At 40.2% G+C, this 14,527-nt stretch overlaps 1 protein-coding gene across 1 annotated transcript in view; it reads right to left on the reverse strand.

The window, feature by feature from the left end:
- itsn1 (intersectin 1 (SH3 domain protein)) overlaps window positions 1-14,527 on the reverse strand; it is a 186,724-nt gene that overhangs the window by 8,101 nt on the left and 164,096 nt on the right. Inside the window, exons 33-40 of the mRNA XM_067993251.1 lie at window positions 12,187-12,370; window positions 11,475-11,573; window positions 10,689-10,856; window positions 9,171-9,383; window positions 7,205-7,326; window positions 3,280-3,362; window positions 3,101-3,184; window positions 332-505 (exon numbers count right to left, since the gene is read on the reverse strand). Of these exons, the coding sequence (XP_067849352.1) occupies window positions 332-505; window positions 3,101-3,184; window positions 3,280-3,362; window positions 7,205-7,326; window positions 9,171-9,383; window positions 10,689-10,856; window positions 11,475-11,573; window positions 12,187-12,370 (1,127 nt within the window). The remainder of the gene's footprint in view (window positions 1-331; window positions 506-3,100; window positions 3,185-3,279; window positions 3,363-7,204; window positions 7,327-9,170; window positions 9,384-10,688; window positions 10,857-11,474; window positions 11,574-12,186; window positions 12,371-14,527) is intronic.

Genomic DNA, 14,527 nt, shown 5'->3' on the forward strand with positions numbered 1-14,527 from the left:
GGGGTCGGACTTGTGCTTTGAAGGAGATAGGATAGTTCAAATGGTTTTTGTGGTGTCGTGAGCTTCTTTAGTTTCTGCGACATTGTGCCACTTACAGCCGTATTGCCAAAAAAGCACTACTTGAGCGTCAGAGTACTTCACTGGCTGGGTCTTGCTGCAGCCGAGTTGGCGAACCGAATCAAAATAGTGGAACCAATTCTAGCTAGTTTAGGTCCGGCTTAGGTTCATGAGCAAAAAGGATCCATATATGGAGACAGATCTTTACACGGGAAATATAATCAGATCCAGATTTTCACGTAGGTCTGAGTAAATGGAGACAAATCATTCTTACCATCTGGTGAGAATTGGTCACGCTCGAATACAGTGATGCAGAGCACATCCTGTTCCAGGTCTTTAATGAAGAACTGACAGTTAGAATTCCACTTGGGGTTCAGAGTATCCTGAATGGTTTTTGTGATGTGACACTGAGATCCCATGGTCACTTCACAGTAAGGATTACTCTTTCCTAAAAGGGAGATGAAAAAAATATCCTGATTAAAAATCCTACTTTGGCTTGAATGGAATATATAAATCAGTTATTGTGTTTCCTGGGTACCTTAGCGATAATTATAGTGAACATCTGCTGGAAATATACTTTGTCAGAGGTTCTTTCGGAGTTTTTTTTTAAGCTGCATACTCTTGCTCAGTCTTTGTTGTCAAACTGTCTGATTTCAACTTTTTCAAGGACATGTTGTTACCGGTGCAGTTTTATGAATGTGTTGATATTATTAAGCAATATTATTTGCCAAATCAAGGCCACTGTCATCTGCAGCATTTTCTTACAAATGAACAGGAGGTTAAAATGTTAATTTTATCTAGTCTTAAAAGTGCTAACTAACGGTGGGGTACACTTTAATGTGTAAGCTTGGACAGTGAATGGCGGAAGGTTAGTCAACTATGCGGGAGTATCACAGCTGAAACCAATCCTTAGATGCGCATCTTCCTGTAGGTGTCCTGTGTAGCAGTCAGAATTGGGGGCCCAGATGATTTTATTTTCCTCTGTCCAGCTGGGGGAATACTGAGATCAGTTGCAGAGACCCTAATGCTGTCCCCAATGAGATCAGCTAACTCAGCCCAGATCAAATATCCAATCTGGGACATTCTTGGTTTAGCAACACGAGTAGACCATTTGACCTATTGTGCCTGCTCCGCCATTTTGTAGCCACAGCGGCTCTTTTTTTAATCCCATATCTCCATCCTTTCTCCATATTCCTTAATACCTTTACTTCACTATTAAGTATCTATCTCTTTTTTTAAAACTTCAGTTGATTTTGCATCTACAGCTTTCTGGGGTAATGCATTGCTGCAATTTCACAACCTGTTTGAAGAATTTTTTCTTGTATTTGCTTTTAACCAGCTTAGTTCAAAATCTAAGATTACATCTTGTTCTGGATTCCCCTACCAGAGAGAGGAGAGTCATTCCCTATTTGTCCTGTCAATTCCCTTCATTATTTTGAACTCCTTGATCAGATCGCTCCTTAACCTCCTCATTTCCAGAAATATAACCTAAGTTTACATAGTCTCTCATCATAGCTCAGTCCCTTCATCTCGGGTATGATCTTAGTGAATCTTCGCTGAACTTCTCCAAGGCCTGTAAATACTTCCTAAGGTGAGGCGTCCAAAACTGAACACAATATTCCAAATGAGCTTTCATGTGTCTCAATTCGTATTTTCAGTCTTGCATTCCTACTAAGCCTGACATTGCCAGATCATCATCTGCAATCTCTTTCCTTCCCATGCGTGCAGGGTCACCAGTGATGTGTCCTTGACCTACCCTTGACCTATCCTTTCCTCATATGAAAGCTGCCTCAGTGACATTAGCTGTAAGAATAGGGTCAGCTTCAATATGTATGTTGATAACACCCAGCCTTACCACTTTGATCACCACCGCCCACCGCCCCCCACCGCCGTTCCACGACTTTTCTATGGTGTCTGGTTGCCAATGTGACAACAAGTTGGGGAGGAGCAGAACTTCATTCAACTAGACATTAGCGAGACTGAAGCCATCCTGTTTCTCAGGGTTTCAATGGCTCTTCCACTGAAGTTAAATCAGGTGAGCTGGAGAACCCTCCACGGAAATTCACCCCCATACGTTACAAAGATCATTACATTTCATTATTTCATTAGATAGCTCTTGGGAATTGAATTGATGGCTTTTTGGTTGGGAGTAAAGTGCTAAATTGTTTGAGTTACAAGGCTGTCCTTTAAAGGAAGTTTTATTGAATGACTATTGTATAACAGGTTTATTTGTGCAAATTTCAGAACATGCAAACCTTTTTATCAAGTGAGTTGCCATACCTGTTAGAGAAAATACTCTCCTCCCTCCCAACTCCAATTCCATGAATAATTCTATAAGAGCAGGGGAATGGGACTGGAACTGGATTGCTCTTATAAAGAGCCAGCAGGGGTTCTATGGGCCGAATGGCCTCCTTCTGTGCTGTAACCATTCTATGATTCTAATTAGCCCAAGCAGCTGCTATCATGTTAAACGTGAGCGTTGGCAGGCTATTATTTCCATAGAGTGCATCATAGCCTAGCCCAATCCTGTCTTTACCTTAACATACATGTAGACTTTCAGTATGGGTTGTTGGATAGTGATCAGCAGTGGGAACTCTAGCCAGTTTTCTCCTCCCTAACCCAGTGGTGCTGAGGCCAATTGCTGCACACCTACCACTGCTCCAGCTTAGATTAACTAACTGAGCACAGATCAGGTGCTGAATCTGGGATCTTCCTGGTCCACCTGGATCAGTCACTCACTGGCTACGCTCCCTGAGCCATCAGAGAAGCCCTGAAAACCAACCTGTTGGAAGTATGACAGGCAAATCCAAATGATCAACCCAATGTCTCGAGTGGTTCAGCACTTGACTTTCAGCCGGAATCTTAAACTTAAACTAATTTCCTTCTGTTAGATGAATTTTGCCAGATGTAGCAATATATAATAGTACAGTGTTCCACTTCGAGAATGCAAATCATCAGTACTCTTCCAGCTGATATATTTACTCTCAGGACTGACGTTAAACATAAAAAACAGATAAATATTTCAAGAAAATTAGATTCTTACCATTGGATCGACATGCTTTCAGCTCTATACCTTCAACTATATTCACCATTAGCCTTCCAATTCCTGTAGCCCTTTGAGAACGCACTGTGGAAAAGAAAACATGAAGGGAACTCGTACATGGATATGAATTGTTGTTGAAGAAATTGTGTTTCCATGCATGTACACACTGCTTAACTTACCCAAATAAGCCTTTTCTCGCTTCTTTTTTTCAGTTTCTATGTAGAGTTCTGAAGCAGCTTTAATTTTTTGTACCCAAGCAGTTCTGTAGAATGATAAGGCAATGAATAGTTAAGGGATGCATGCAATAAAAATAATGTTGGGGGAAACTGGCCTTTCATTTCTGGGACTTGGTTGAAATCCAGCCCAGGCTAATAGGATGAGAATCTTCTCTGTCTGCTGAAAGTGTCCTGTGTGGAATGAGTTTGGGCAGCCTTAATCCAGGACTCCAACACAAGATTGTCCTTAATTCAGCACTAATCGACAATGTCAGTCAGGTAGGCCACAAAATAACTGGTATGGTGCCGTCAGGTTGGGACTGAGGCATATTATTGGGTCAGAGTAGGAAAAGCTTTACTCTGCATTTGGGAGTGCTTAATGGTGAAACTAGGTACCTGAAATTGGAATGTTTCATTCCCCAACTCTCACATCCCTTACCTTGAGCACAAAAATCCCAAAATGTACTTTTGTTGAAAAAAATGTTACACTGAGAATTTTTTTTTCTAGGATAATGAAACAGAAAATGCTGTAAATACACAGGCAGGATAATCTGCACCTCAAAGACAAAGGAGGAACCCCTTCATTAGAACTGAAATGGTAACATGTCTTTCTCAGATGTTGACTGATCCCTAACCTGCTACGAATTTCCAGCATTTTCTGTTTTTATTTCAGATGTCCAATTTTCCTTTTTATCTTTGCCTTTGCAGAAATCCATAAAGGTTTGTAATATAAATGATTCAAAGCTTTTTCTCAGAAAAAAAGAGGGGTGGTTACAGGATGACCAATCTCCAGCATTACAGGACAGTTTTCCAGACGTCTGGGTCAACATGTTCCTGCTATGCTGACTGTCTTGTTAAAGCCTCAGTAATTAATCTGCAATATTTTCAAGATTTGAAACCCAGAGGAATTCCAGCAGCACAGCAATTAACACATCAACTTTCCAGTCATGGGTTTAAGTCACAGTATGTATTTATATCAATGCTACATTAGAAGTCTCTTAATTAGTATTTTATTAAACATAGTGCTTTGCTTACCATAGTCTATTTCTATAAAGAGATCTCTAGCAAATGTGATAGAGGCTCACTGCTGCACAATCATAAATCACAGTTTGTAGTAAAAAATTATTAAATTACTGGAACATTATCATTCAATAAAGCTAAACTGTCAAAAGAATTGCTAAAATAAAGAGTGATTTATAGTTAAATATATTCCATAACCTGGGAATATTGAAGCCTGCTGCAGCAACATATTAGATAAGAATGGGGAGAGTCAGTTGTACCATTATACCCTCGCAATAGTACATCAGAGAATTCTCCTTACTGATGGACCATGTCAATCTACTTGTTCTACATGCCATCAATTTGTGTGCAATATTACCTGGGTACCAAACAAATTCAAGTATTCTCTCTTGGTAGGCACTGGACTGAAGCTACAAATTTGAGAGTTCCCTTTAGGAGGACACTGGAGAAAGTGAAATACCTTGTGAATCTTCCTTGCATCCCAATTGGAGATTGACCACAAATGTTGAGGTTATAGAATCACAGACTTTTGTGGCACAGGAGGAGGCCAATCCACCATTGGTCCTGTGCATTGCTCTCTGAAAGAGCTATCCAGTAAGTCCCATTTTGCTATCCTATCCCTATACCCATTTAAATTCTTCTTTTTCAAATATTTATTTACTTCCCTTTTAAACGCTATTTTGGATTCTGTTTCTGCCACTATTTCTGGTAGGGTGTTCCATATCCTAACAACCCTCTGCATAGAAAAATGATCCTAATCTGTCCCTTTATTCTTTTGCTGATTAACTTAAATTTATACCCTCTAGTTGCTGACCAGTGGAAATAGTTTTTTTTTCCTGATTTACCTTATCAAAATCCCTCATAAGTTTGAACACCCCTATTAGATCTCCACTTAACCTTCTTAACATAAAGATATTTGTTGAGACTATCAGCCGCTCTCAAGACAAACAGCACCAAAGTGGCAGTTCTTGAATCAGTTTTATGGGGGAAGTTAGCCCTTGAATTGCACCTGGCATTGTTGGAGAAAATCTGGATGCAAAGCCCTTTGGCATTCATTGGCATGAAATTTACATTGCTGCGCCCTCTTTAGATGTAGTCAAGTGGAACAACAGAAGTAATTTTAGAAGAGCAAAATTGAAGTACATTTTCTCTTTATGTTGCACTCATTTTTCAGGTGCTATTTTGGAGCGGGACAGAGAATAATTAACCCTAATATTCTAACTAGACCATGCCAAACTATTTCACCTTGCCCAGAACAGTAGAACCAGAGGACATGGCCTGCGTTTAAAGTGGGGTGAATCCAAAACTAATCTTTGGAAACAATATTTCAGCAAGCGAGCGGTCAATCTATGGAATAGGTTCCCTAGGGAATTATATAAGAACATAAGAAATAGAAGCAGAAGTAGGCCATATGGCCCCTCAAGCCTGCTTCGCCATTCAATCAGATCATGGCTGATCTTCAACCTCAACTCCACTTTCCTGCCCGATCCCCATTTCCCTTGATTCCCCTAGAGTCCAAAAATCCATCAATCTCAGCCTTGAATATACTCAATGACTCAGCATCCACAGCCCTCTGGGGTAGAGAATTCCAAAGATTCACAACCCTCCGTGAAGAAATTCCTCCTCATCTCAGTCTTAAATGGCCGACCCCTTATCCTGAGACTATGCCCTCTAGTTCTAGACTCTCCAGCCAGGGGAAACAACCTCTCAGCATCTACCCTGTCAAGCCCCCTCAGAATCTTATATGTTTCAATGAGATCACTTCTCATTCTTCCAAACTCCAGAGAGTATAGGCCCACAATTGGTGGAAGTAGTTACTATTGATTCATTCAAATGCAAATTAGATAGATTTCTTTCAGAAAATAACATTTTGGGATACAGTATATGGGTAATTTGAGACATGACATGTGGTAAGTGTAGCATTCTTGGTGACTTTGGACCTATGGTTCCCAGAGCTCTCCACCACTGGGGTTTCTCGTGTAATTTCTGGGTCTGTTGTAGATTCATTGATAGAGATTGATTGCTATGATTAGTCACAACTTCATTATCATTGTATCATGCAACTATCAGGTAGTTACATGACAAAGGACTATAGAGATACTATTGGTTTATATGTGGGGGTTAGGAAGATTTACATAGATCTTGGATGAGGATGGAATCCATGATTGTAGTCAGGCATGGACCGTGGAAGGAGGAGGCTTGAATGGATTTTTTTCATTTCAAGGTTTCTTATGGCCTTAAGTTATCTCTGAGCTTCTATCAAAGCTATCTTTGAAGATTTTTAATCTAATTGTTTTATGCACTTGTATACCACCACAAAATTTAAAAATGAACAGTTTTAAAAAATTACTATCATTTGCCTTTCCGATAAGTAAACAAACTGATTTACAACATTAGAAAATTGCAATCGGCACTTTTTTACTGAGATGTGCACGGGGCAGCATTCAAATTCAAATGAAAATGAATATTGTCTAAGCACATAACAGACTGGGGGGGGGTGGAGGCAGGAGGAACTGATATACTGATTTATAATTACAAACAAGTCTCAGATCAACAAGGAATCTTAAACATTACAGCTCCGAAACATCATCAAAATTAAAAGTCAAAGACTGTAATGTGAAATGCCGTGGCCTCTTTTTAATAATTGATTATGAGAAAAAAAGTTGATACATAACTTCCAAAAATGAACAAACATTAATTTGTCAGTTTGAAAAGTCTTAAAAGGAAATGCACAGCATCAGATCAGGAAGGTCTTGGCGGAAGAAATCGACTCTTGGCTGTTTATAGTAAGAAGTGCATTTTTTAATACACGTTGACGATTTCGCTATATCTAGCCAAAGCAACGAGACTGGGGTCTGTTCTCTCTTACCTTTCATTGATGCTCTCAGCACGAAGTGTGTACACCCTGTCGATGTGGGAGATGTGGAAAATAGGCTCATCACCAGAAGGGTCAGTAGGCAATTTCACCAATACCTCATTTAGAAAGATAGGCTGCAGACACAGAATCATAGAATGGTTACAGCACTGAAGGAGGCCATTCAACCCATCAAGCCCGTGCTGGTTCTCTGCAAGAGCAATCCAGCTAGTCCCACACCCCTGACCTTTCCCCATAGCCCTGTAAATTTTTTCCCTCCAAGTACTTATCCAGTTCCCGTTTGAAGGCCACGTTTGAGTCTACCTCCATCACCCCCTCGGGCAGTGCATTCCAGATCCTAACCACTCGCTGTGTAAAAAAGGTTTTCCTCATGTCATCTTTGGTTCTTTTGCCAATCACCTTAAATCTATGTCCTCTGGTTCTTGACCCTTCTGCCAATGGGAACAGTTTCTCCCTATCTACTCTGTCTAGACCTTCCATGAAATTACAGAAATAAAAAGGGTGTAATTAAGCAGGCCACACAACACAAAACTTCTTGGTGGCAGCATTGTTCATGAATGGGTTAATAATAGATCAATAAAATTCTATGGCACCACATAACTAGTGGCCACTGAGTCTCTTAAAATGAAGGCAGTATTTACAGTTAGTTCGTTACAGTTTTAATGTGTTATGCACCTGGATGTGACACTTGGTTTTGCACACGAGGACGTACCAACACAAGAAAGGACATTGGGCACAATTTACAACTAGCGCCCAAAACGGGCATGAAGTCAGCAGAGTAGCTGCTCCACCCACCCACTCGTGCTGGCTTGAGGCCATCTTTTGAAGTCCGGACCTCATTAACACATTACCTGCGAGCTGCAGGCGCTTAATGGGGACCAACTGAAGCTCGCTGGTTCTGGGAGGGTGGGAAATTGGCAAGCTCCCATGTTAAGCTAGTCGGCAGGTTGGACCAAGAGAGTCCTAAAACAGGCCGGAGTTTTTGTTGGCGACCCAGGATGAGCAGTGGTGTTCCTCTGTACTCACCAAAAAAAAAATTAAAAGCTTCCTGGACCATCTTGTGAGCGGTCACAAACGGTCCCTTTAATAACCATTGGTTAGGCTGATCACACCTGGTACAATTGGGTGTAGGATGCTGATTTGCATATTTAAGCAGCCTATCTATCGCCTGTTGCATCAGGCGGGTCTTGGGCACTAATGTGGCAGCTGAGGTGTCCCTCCCTATTTTCAATTGCTGGCAACCAGGTTTTCAAGTGAGAAAAGGGCAGCTGACAGTTGAAAATCACCCGCATTAAATATATACAACTCACCACATCTTTGAGCAACTCGCTCAAATCATTTCTAGCTCCCTCTCCGTTCCCCGAAAACTTGGGCCAAGATTTCATCTCCCAATCGCTTGCTGAATCTGGAATCTGTCCATTTCTTATTTGATTTCTACAACCAAGTCTCTATTTACTGTGGCTCTTTAACCTTTAACCTTAAACTATATATTCATGCATCACATTTAGCAGCAGCTTAAGCTTCTCAGCATATCCTCTATTTCAGTACAATAAACATTTCCACTTCTACCAGCTTACTGAAATTTATTTTTCAATATTTTTTGCAAAAAATGGTGATGCTCTAAAGATTTGGGAGCCCATTTCTATCCACTCCAACATCCACACACACACTTTGCATCAGGGCTTGCTGGAAAACGAATCCTTGTTGATTTTCCCGTCACTAACCATGGATGCTCAGAACTGTAGACACCCACCGCAGCCAAGGCTGAGATTAGATAACTCAGCACAAACCAGGAATCGAATCGAGAGTCTTCCTGGTCTGTGTTGCTCAGTACAGCACCTTAGGGTGCTCTTACCTGCTGAGCCAAGAATGCAAGCTTCATTTTTTTTCCCCCATTTATCAAACAGTTAATATCTGTACGAAAGATTACAACTTGGTTGAGACATTAAATTTTACTTACAGTCTTGTACATTTTGTACTGTAGGTTTGACTTAGGGCTGAAGACCTTGTCTGTTCCTGAAGAACCTAGTGGTTTAATGATCTGTGTCAGTAGCAGGAAGTCATTGAAGAGAAACCCATAAAGCTCCTTGTTACTCTTGGCTTTGTAAAGTTTACCACTGTGCAGGAATTTTCGAGGACCCAGGCAGTTTGTGACAGAATTAAAAACAAGTTGCTGAAAAAAAAGGAAACAGCAGCAATTATCTTTAAACAAAAAATGATTATATATGCATCACGGTAGTGAACAATGTAAATTTAGAATTGAAAGTCCATTTGCTGAAATCTATACTGCAGCGCTCTCTAACCTTAAAGACCTTGATCACTGATGTATGACAGATCGGACAAATCTCGAATCCTAAACCTGGACATTTCTGAGTAATACTGTTTCCTGTGGCATGGACTTGTGTCGTACATCATTTCATTTCAAAAGGACTGTATATATTTTTTTCCTCACACATGACTATGACTTTAAAGCTTTTCTTGTCCTTTGTATGATTGAAGCTTAACTACTTTGGCCCGTTAACTTGATCTTTCCTCAGGTATAAATAAAATGTTAATATGTGAAGTCTGTTATTCTTATGTCCCCAAATTGGATGATTGCATTCCTGAGAATAGTGAGCTAAACCCCTGATTGACAGGTGGCGGTGCTAATCTGTTCATAGATGACATGCCTATTGTGTGGGTGTCTGCATCATCTTCACAGCCTTCACTGCGACATTTTCACAAACAGTTTGCTTTTTAATTGGTTCTTTTATGCAGTAAATAAATCTGAGTATTCACTGCAATCTTTCGCTGTCCTTGGTTAAATGCTGCCTTGACGTCAAGGGCAAATGCTGTTACCCCTCCTCTGGTATTCAGCTCTTGCACCCATGTCTGCATCAAGGCTGTAATGATCTCTGGAGAACCCAAACAGTTAGCAGGTTATTGGTGAGTAGGTGTCACTTGATGGTACAATTGATGCCTCCTTCCATCACTTTACTGATGATTAGGAGGAGGTTGATAGGGCGAATTGGCTCGGATAAATTTATCTTTTTTTTGTGATTAGGGTGATCTTCTATATTGTCACAGCTGTACTTAACAAGAATGAGAATTTAAAATTTGAGATTATTTAATACAATCAGTATAACAAACACTTATTGAAGTCCCACACAACAAATTACTTTAGTAAATACTGCTGGCAAAATATCAAATACGTATGAGACAATAGGGTCCAATTAGTTTGCAGGTATTCCAATATTTGGCATTTTAATCCAAAATGGCACTAGGTATTTAGAAATCAAAAAAAACTACAAAACCATCAAATCTCATAACAAATTCCATTTTAATCCCAAATAAAATTAGTTATTTTCATTTCATGAACTATAACCTTTGCTTTCATCAATAGATTTTAATATTGCATGTCGCAATGCTATAATTATAGGATCATCAAGGTGTAATCATTTGCAGACATGACACATTTTGACTACTTTCACCACCTTACCTCAGATAAACCTTCACATTGCACATGTGTCTGGATCCACTCCAGCCTGTCAGAATTTTCCTTTTCTCGCACACCCTCATTCACCTGAGAACACAGTTCCTCAGCCTTTTCAAGAGCCTGTTTCAAGTGGCTAAAATCAGGATGATTTTCTGGGGTGTTTTCCAGAATCTAGGGTATTTAATAAAAAGAAAAATTGCTTTAAAATCAAATGAGCTGAGGCTTTAAGATGGAGTTTCCCCTTTAATCTCCTATTTCAATCAAATTTAACTCTTTAAAAATAATAGTGTTTAAGCAATAACTGATGATATAGTTGGTAGAACAAATACAGAGGAGTTCTTTTTAAGCCCAAGGTTGCCAAATAGCACGTTAAAAAAAATTAGGTTAAAGTTTTTTAAAAAATCTCTTTCTGGCAGAATGGCCTCAGTAACACCAGCTTGGAATGAAGAAGAAGCTGTTTCAAGGGGAACTACAGTGCAAAAAAGGCCACAGAGCATCCAGAGGGAACTGAGGAACATGACACACAGATATGCTGACCAGTCATTAGAAATGATATATTTTTGGCCCAGAAAATAGAGACACCTGACCCCATCTTTCTCCCCAGCAGCAATTTTAAGTAATAAAATTTCACTGTAAAAGCAACAAAACTGTGTGTGTTTTTTTAAAATGCGTGTATCACTGTAAAAGTTCGAAAGAAAAACTGAGAGTGGTCTATGTTGTGACAAATTGTGTAATAAGTTTTTTTTAACTGGTCAAGTAGGAGAATGTATGCACAAAATATGTACTTACATTTTTTATTATTAATGGGCAGCGTGTTACCCTCTGCATAGGCTTCAGTAAGAAACTTGATAGTGGCATTCCTTTACATTGCGGGTCCATTGCTAGTCTCTGTCATAATATAAGTAAGCCGAGTGTCAATATTAACACCACAGTATTAATAAAATAACATTTTATATAATTTACAGCGCCTTATCACATCCTCAGGACATCCCAAAACACTTTACAATTACTGAAATGTAGTCACTGCTATGTAGGCAAACGTGGCAGACAATGTGTACGCAATAAGATACCACAAACAACAAATGAATCAATGGCTAAATAATCAGTTTTGGTCGTGTTGGTTGAGGGAGGACTGTTGACCAGGACATCGGGAAAACTGTGGTCTTCTTTGAATAATAGGAACTCTAATGTCCACCAGGGCCACAGGGAAACTGGACCTCCTCAAAGGCAGCACCTCTGACTACATGGCACTCCCTCAGGGCTGCAGTAAAGTGTCAGCCTAAAATATGTCCTCAAGTCTGTAGTGAGGCTTGAACCCACAACCTGCTGATTCAGAGGTGAGAGTGAGTACCTACTGAGCCAAGTTGACACTTCAAAGGCATCAAAAAGCATTACAGAAAATAGTATTTCACTGAAATCAAGGGTTTTACTTTAAAGCAAACCAAAGGTGATGCAGAGATCATTTCTTTTGCTGTGCTATGGTAATGCGATGATTCCTTACTTTCACAAATTCCTTAAATTCTGGAACTTCATCTGTCTTTTGCTGAATAAGTGCAGCCCCATTAAGCTGACAGCTGCAGAATCGGATGTATGGCTGCATGTGAGGCAGTTGTGCTGTTAATATGTCACCAATCATTTTCACTGGCATCCTCTCCCCTGACATCTTCTTCCTTACCCGCAGTGCCCTACAAAGGGTTGGGGGGGGTGCGCAAAAACAGGTGCACATTAATATAGATGACAGATGTGCCGGCAAATGCAACATATTCATCATTGCATTGGAGCCTATTTAAAAAAACAAATGTATTTTAGCTGTATTTGAGTTTTCTGGATAAAGCATTATCAGCACTGTACTGAGAGTAAGAATCAATTTGTATCATTATCAATGTTTGTGTAAATACCGTGGGTACTTGTTAATATCAGTCAATGGTTATAAAACTTAGTGATCACTGTGCCTGATTATCTTGATTCCACATTATCAATGAACTTTATATCCAGGTTTCCAATTTCAAATTCCAACAATCTGAATTAAACCCCAATGTTAAGAAACTTGGGTCAAGTAATTCTTGGTGTTCATTCTAAATGTAACCCAGATGTCAAATGTATTATTGAAAATATTTGGCATTGATTGAATACTGGACAATAGATAGGCTGTAATGTGTTACAAAGCAACAAGTGAAGGGTTCAGATTAAACTGGTAAACTGCTTGAGCACATCAATGTTACCGAAACCAAAAGACATGTTACTCCTTTTTAAATGCACTCCAGTCTGTGTTATTCTAATTGTAAAAATGTTTGTAGGAGACCTGTGTAAGCCAGCAGCGGCCGGCAAGCTCCTGTGATAGAATTTTGTGATTTGGATTGAAATGCTAATTGTACCATGTGATTGGAGCTGCTCTGAAACCAGATTTTATTTAATTGCACATTACAAGGAAATAAAATGACCTGTGTGTATTATACAAAAAGAGTTCAAATCAGCCGTTTAAGCACCTGCCTGATATTTTATCCCACAAGGGAGGTATACTACCTCAAGTAAAATAAAAATCTGAACAAATAGCTCAAAATATAGAACTTCCATACTGCAACAAAAAAACTGTTTCCTGTTGCAAAGATTGGCTGTAGCCTATTACCCAGACTTACTCCAGTGTCACTCCATAGGACCATAGAAAAGATACAGAAGGGGGCCATTCAGCCCATCATGTCCACGCCGGCTCGAAGAACAACCAGGTGCCCATTCTAATCCCACGTTCCAGCACCCGGTCCGTAGCCCTGCAGCTTACAGCACTTTAGGTGCAGGCCCAGGTACTTTTTAAAAGAGTTGAGGGTCCCTGCCTCTACCACCAATTCGGGCAGCGAATTCCATACACCCACCACCCTCTGGGTAAAAAAGTTTTTCCTCATGTCCCCTCTAATCCTTCCGCCAATCAGCTTAAATCTATGTCCTCTAGTTCTTGAACTCTCCGCTAGGGGAAACAGGTACTTCCTGTCAACTCTATTTGGGCCCCTCATAATTTTGTACACCTCAATCAAGTCTCCCCTCAGCCTCCTTTGCTCCAAGGAAAACAACCTCAGCCTATCCAATCTCTCTTCGCAGCTGCAATTTTCAAGCCCTGGCAACATTCTTGTAAATCTTCTCTGCAGTCTCTCCAGAGCAATTACGTCCTTCCTGTAATGTGGTGACCAGACTGCGCACAATACTCCAGCTGTGGCCTTACCTGTGTTTTATACAGATCCATCATTACATCCCTGCTTTTGTATTCTATACCTCGGTTAATAACGGAGAGCATTCCGTATGCCTTCCTCACAAACTTATCTACTTGTACTGCCAACTTCAGGGACCTGTGCACATGCACTCCAAGGTCTCTCATTTCCTCTACTCCTCTCAATATATTCCCGTTTACTGCGTATTCCCTTTTACTGTTTGCCCTCCCTAAGTGCATTACCTCACACTTCTCCGGGTTGAACTCCATTTGCCACTTTTCTGTTCACTCCACCAACCCACTGATATCTTCTTGGAGTCTACAGCTATCCTCTTCACTATCAACTACACAGCCAATTTTTGTGTTGTCTGCAAATTTGCCAATCATGCCCCCTACATTCAAGTCCAAATCATTAATATATACCACAAACAGCAAGGGACCCAACACTGAGCCCTGTGGCATACCACTGGAAACAGATTTCCATTTGCAAAGACATACATCGACTTTTACCCTTTGTTTCCTGTTACTGAACCAATTTTGGATCCAATTCGCTACATTTCCCTGTATCCCGTGGGCTTTTACCTTTCTGACTAGTCTGCCATGTGGGACCTTGTCAAATGCCTTACTAGAATCCATGTAGACAACA

The sequence above is a fragment of the Heptranchias perlo genome, chromosome 11, assembly GCF_035084215.1.
Source record: "Heptranchias perlo isolate sHepPer1 chromosome 11, sHepPer1.hap1, whole genome shotgun sequence".
Lineage (NCBI taxonomy): Eukaryota > Metazoa > Chordata > Chondrichthyes > Hexanchiformes > Hexanchidae > Heptranchias > Heptranchias perlo.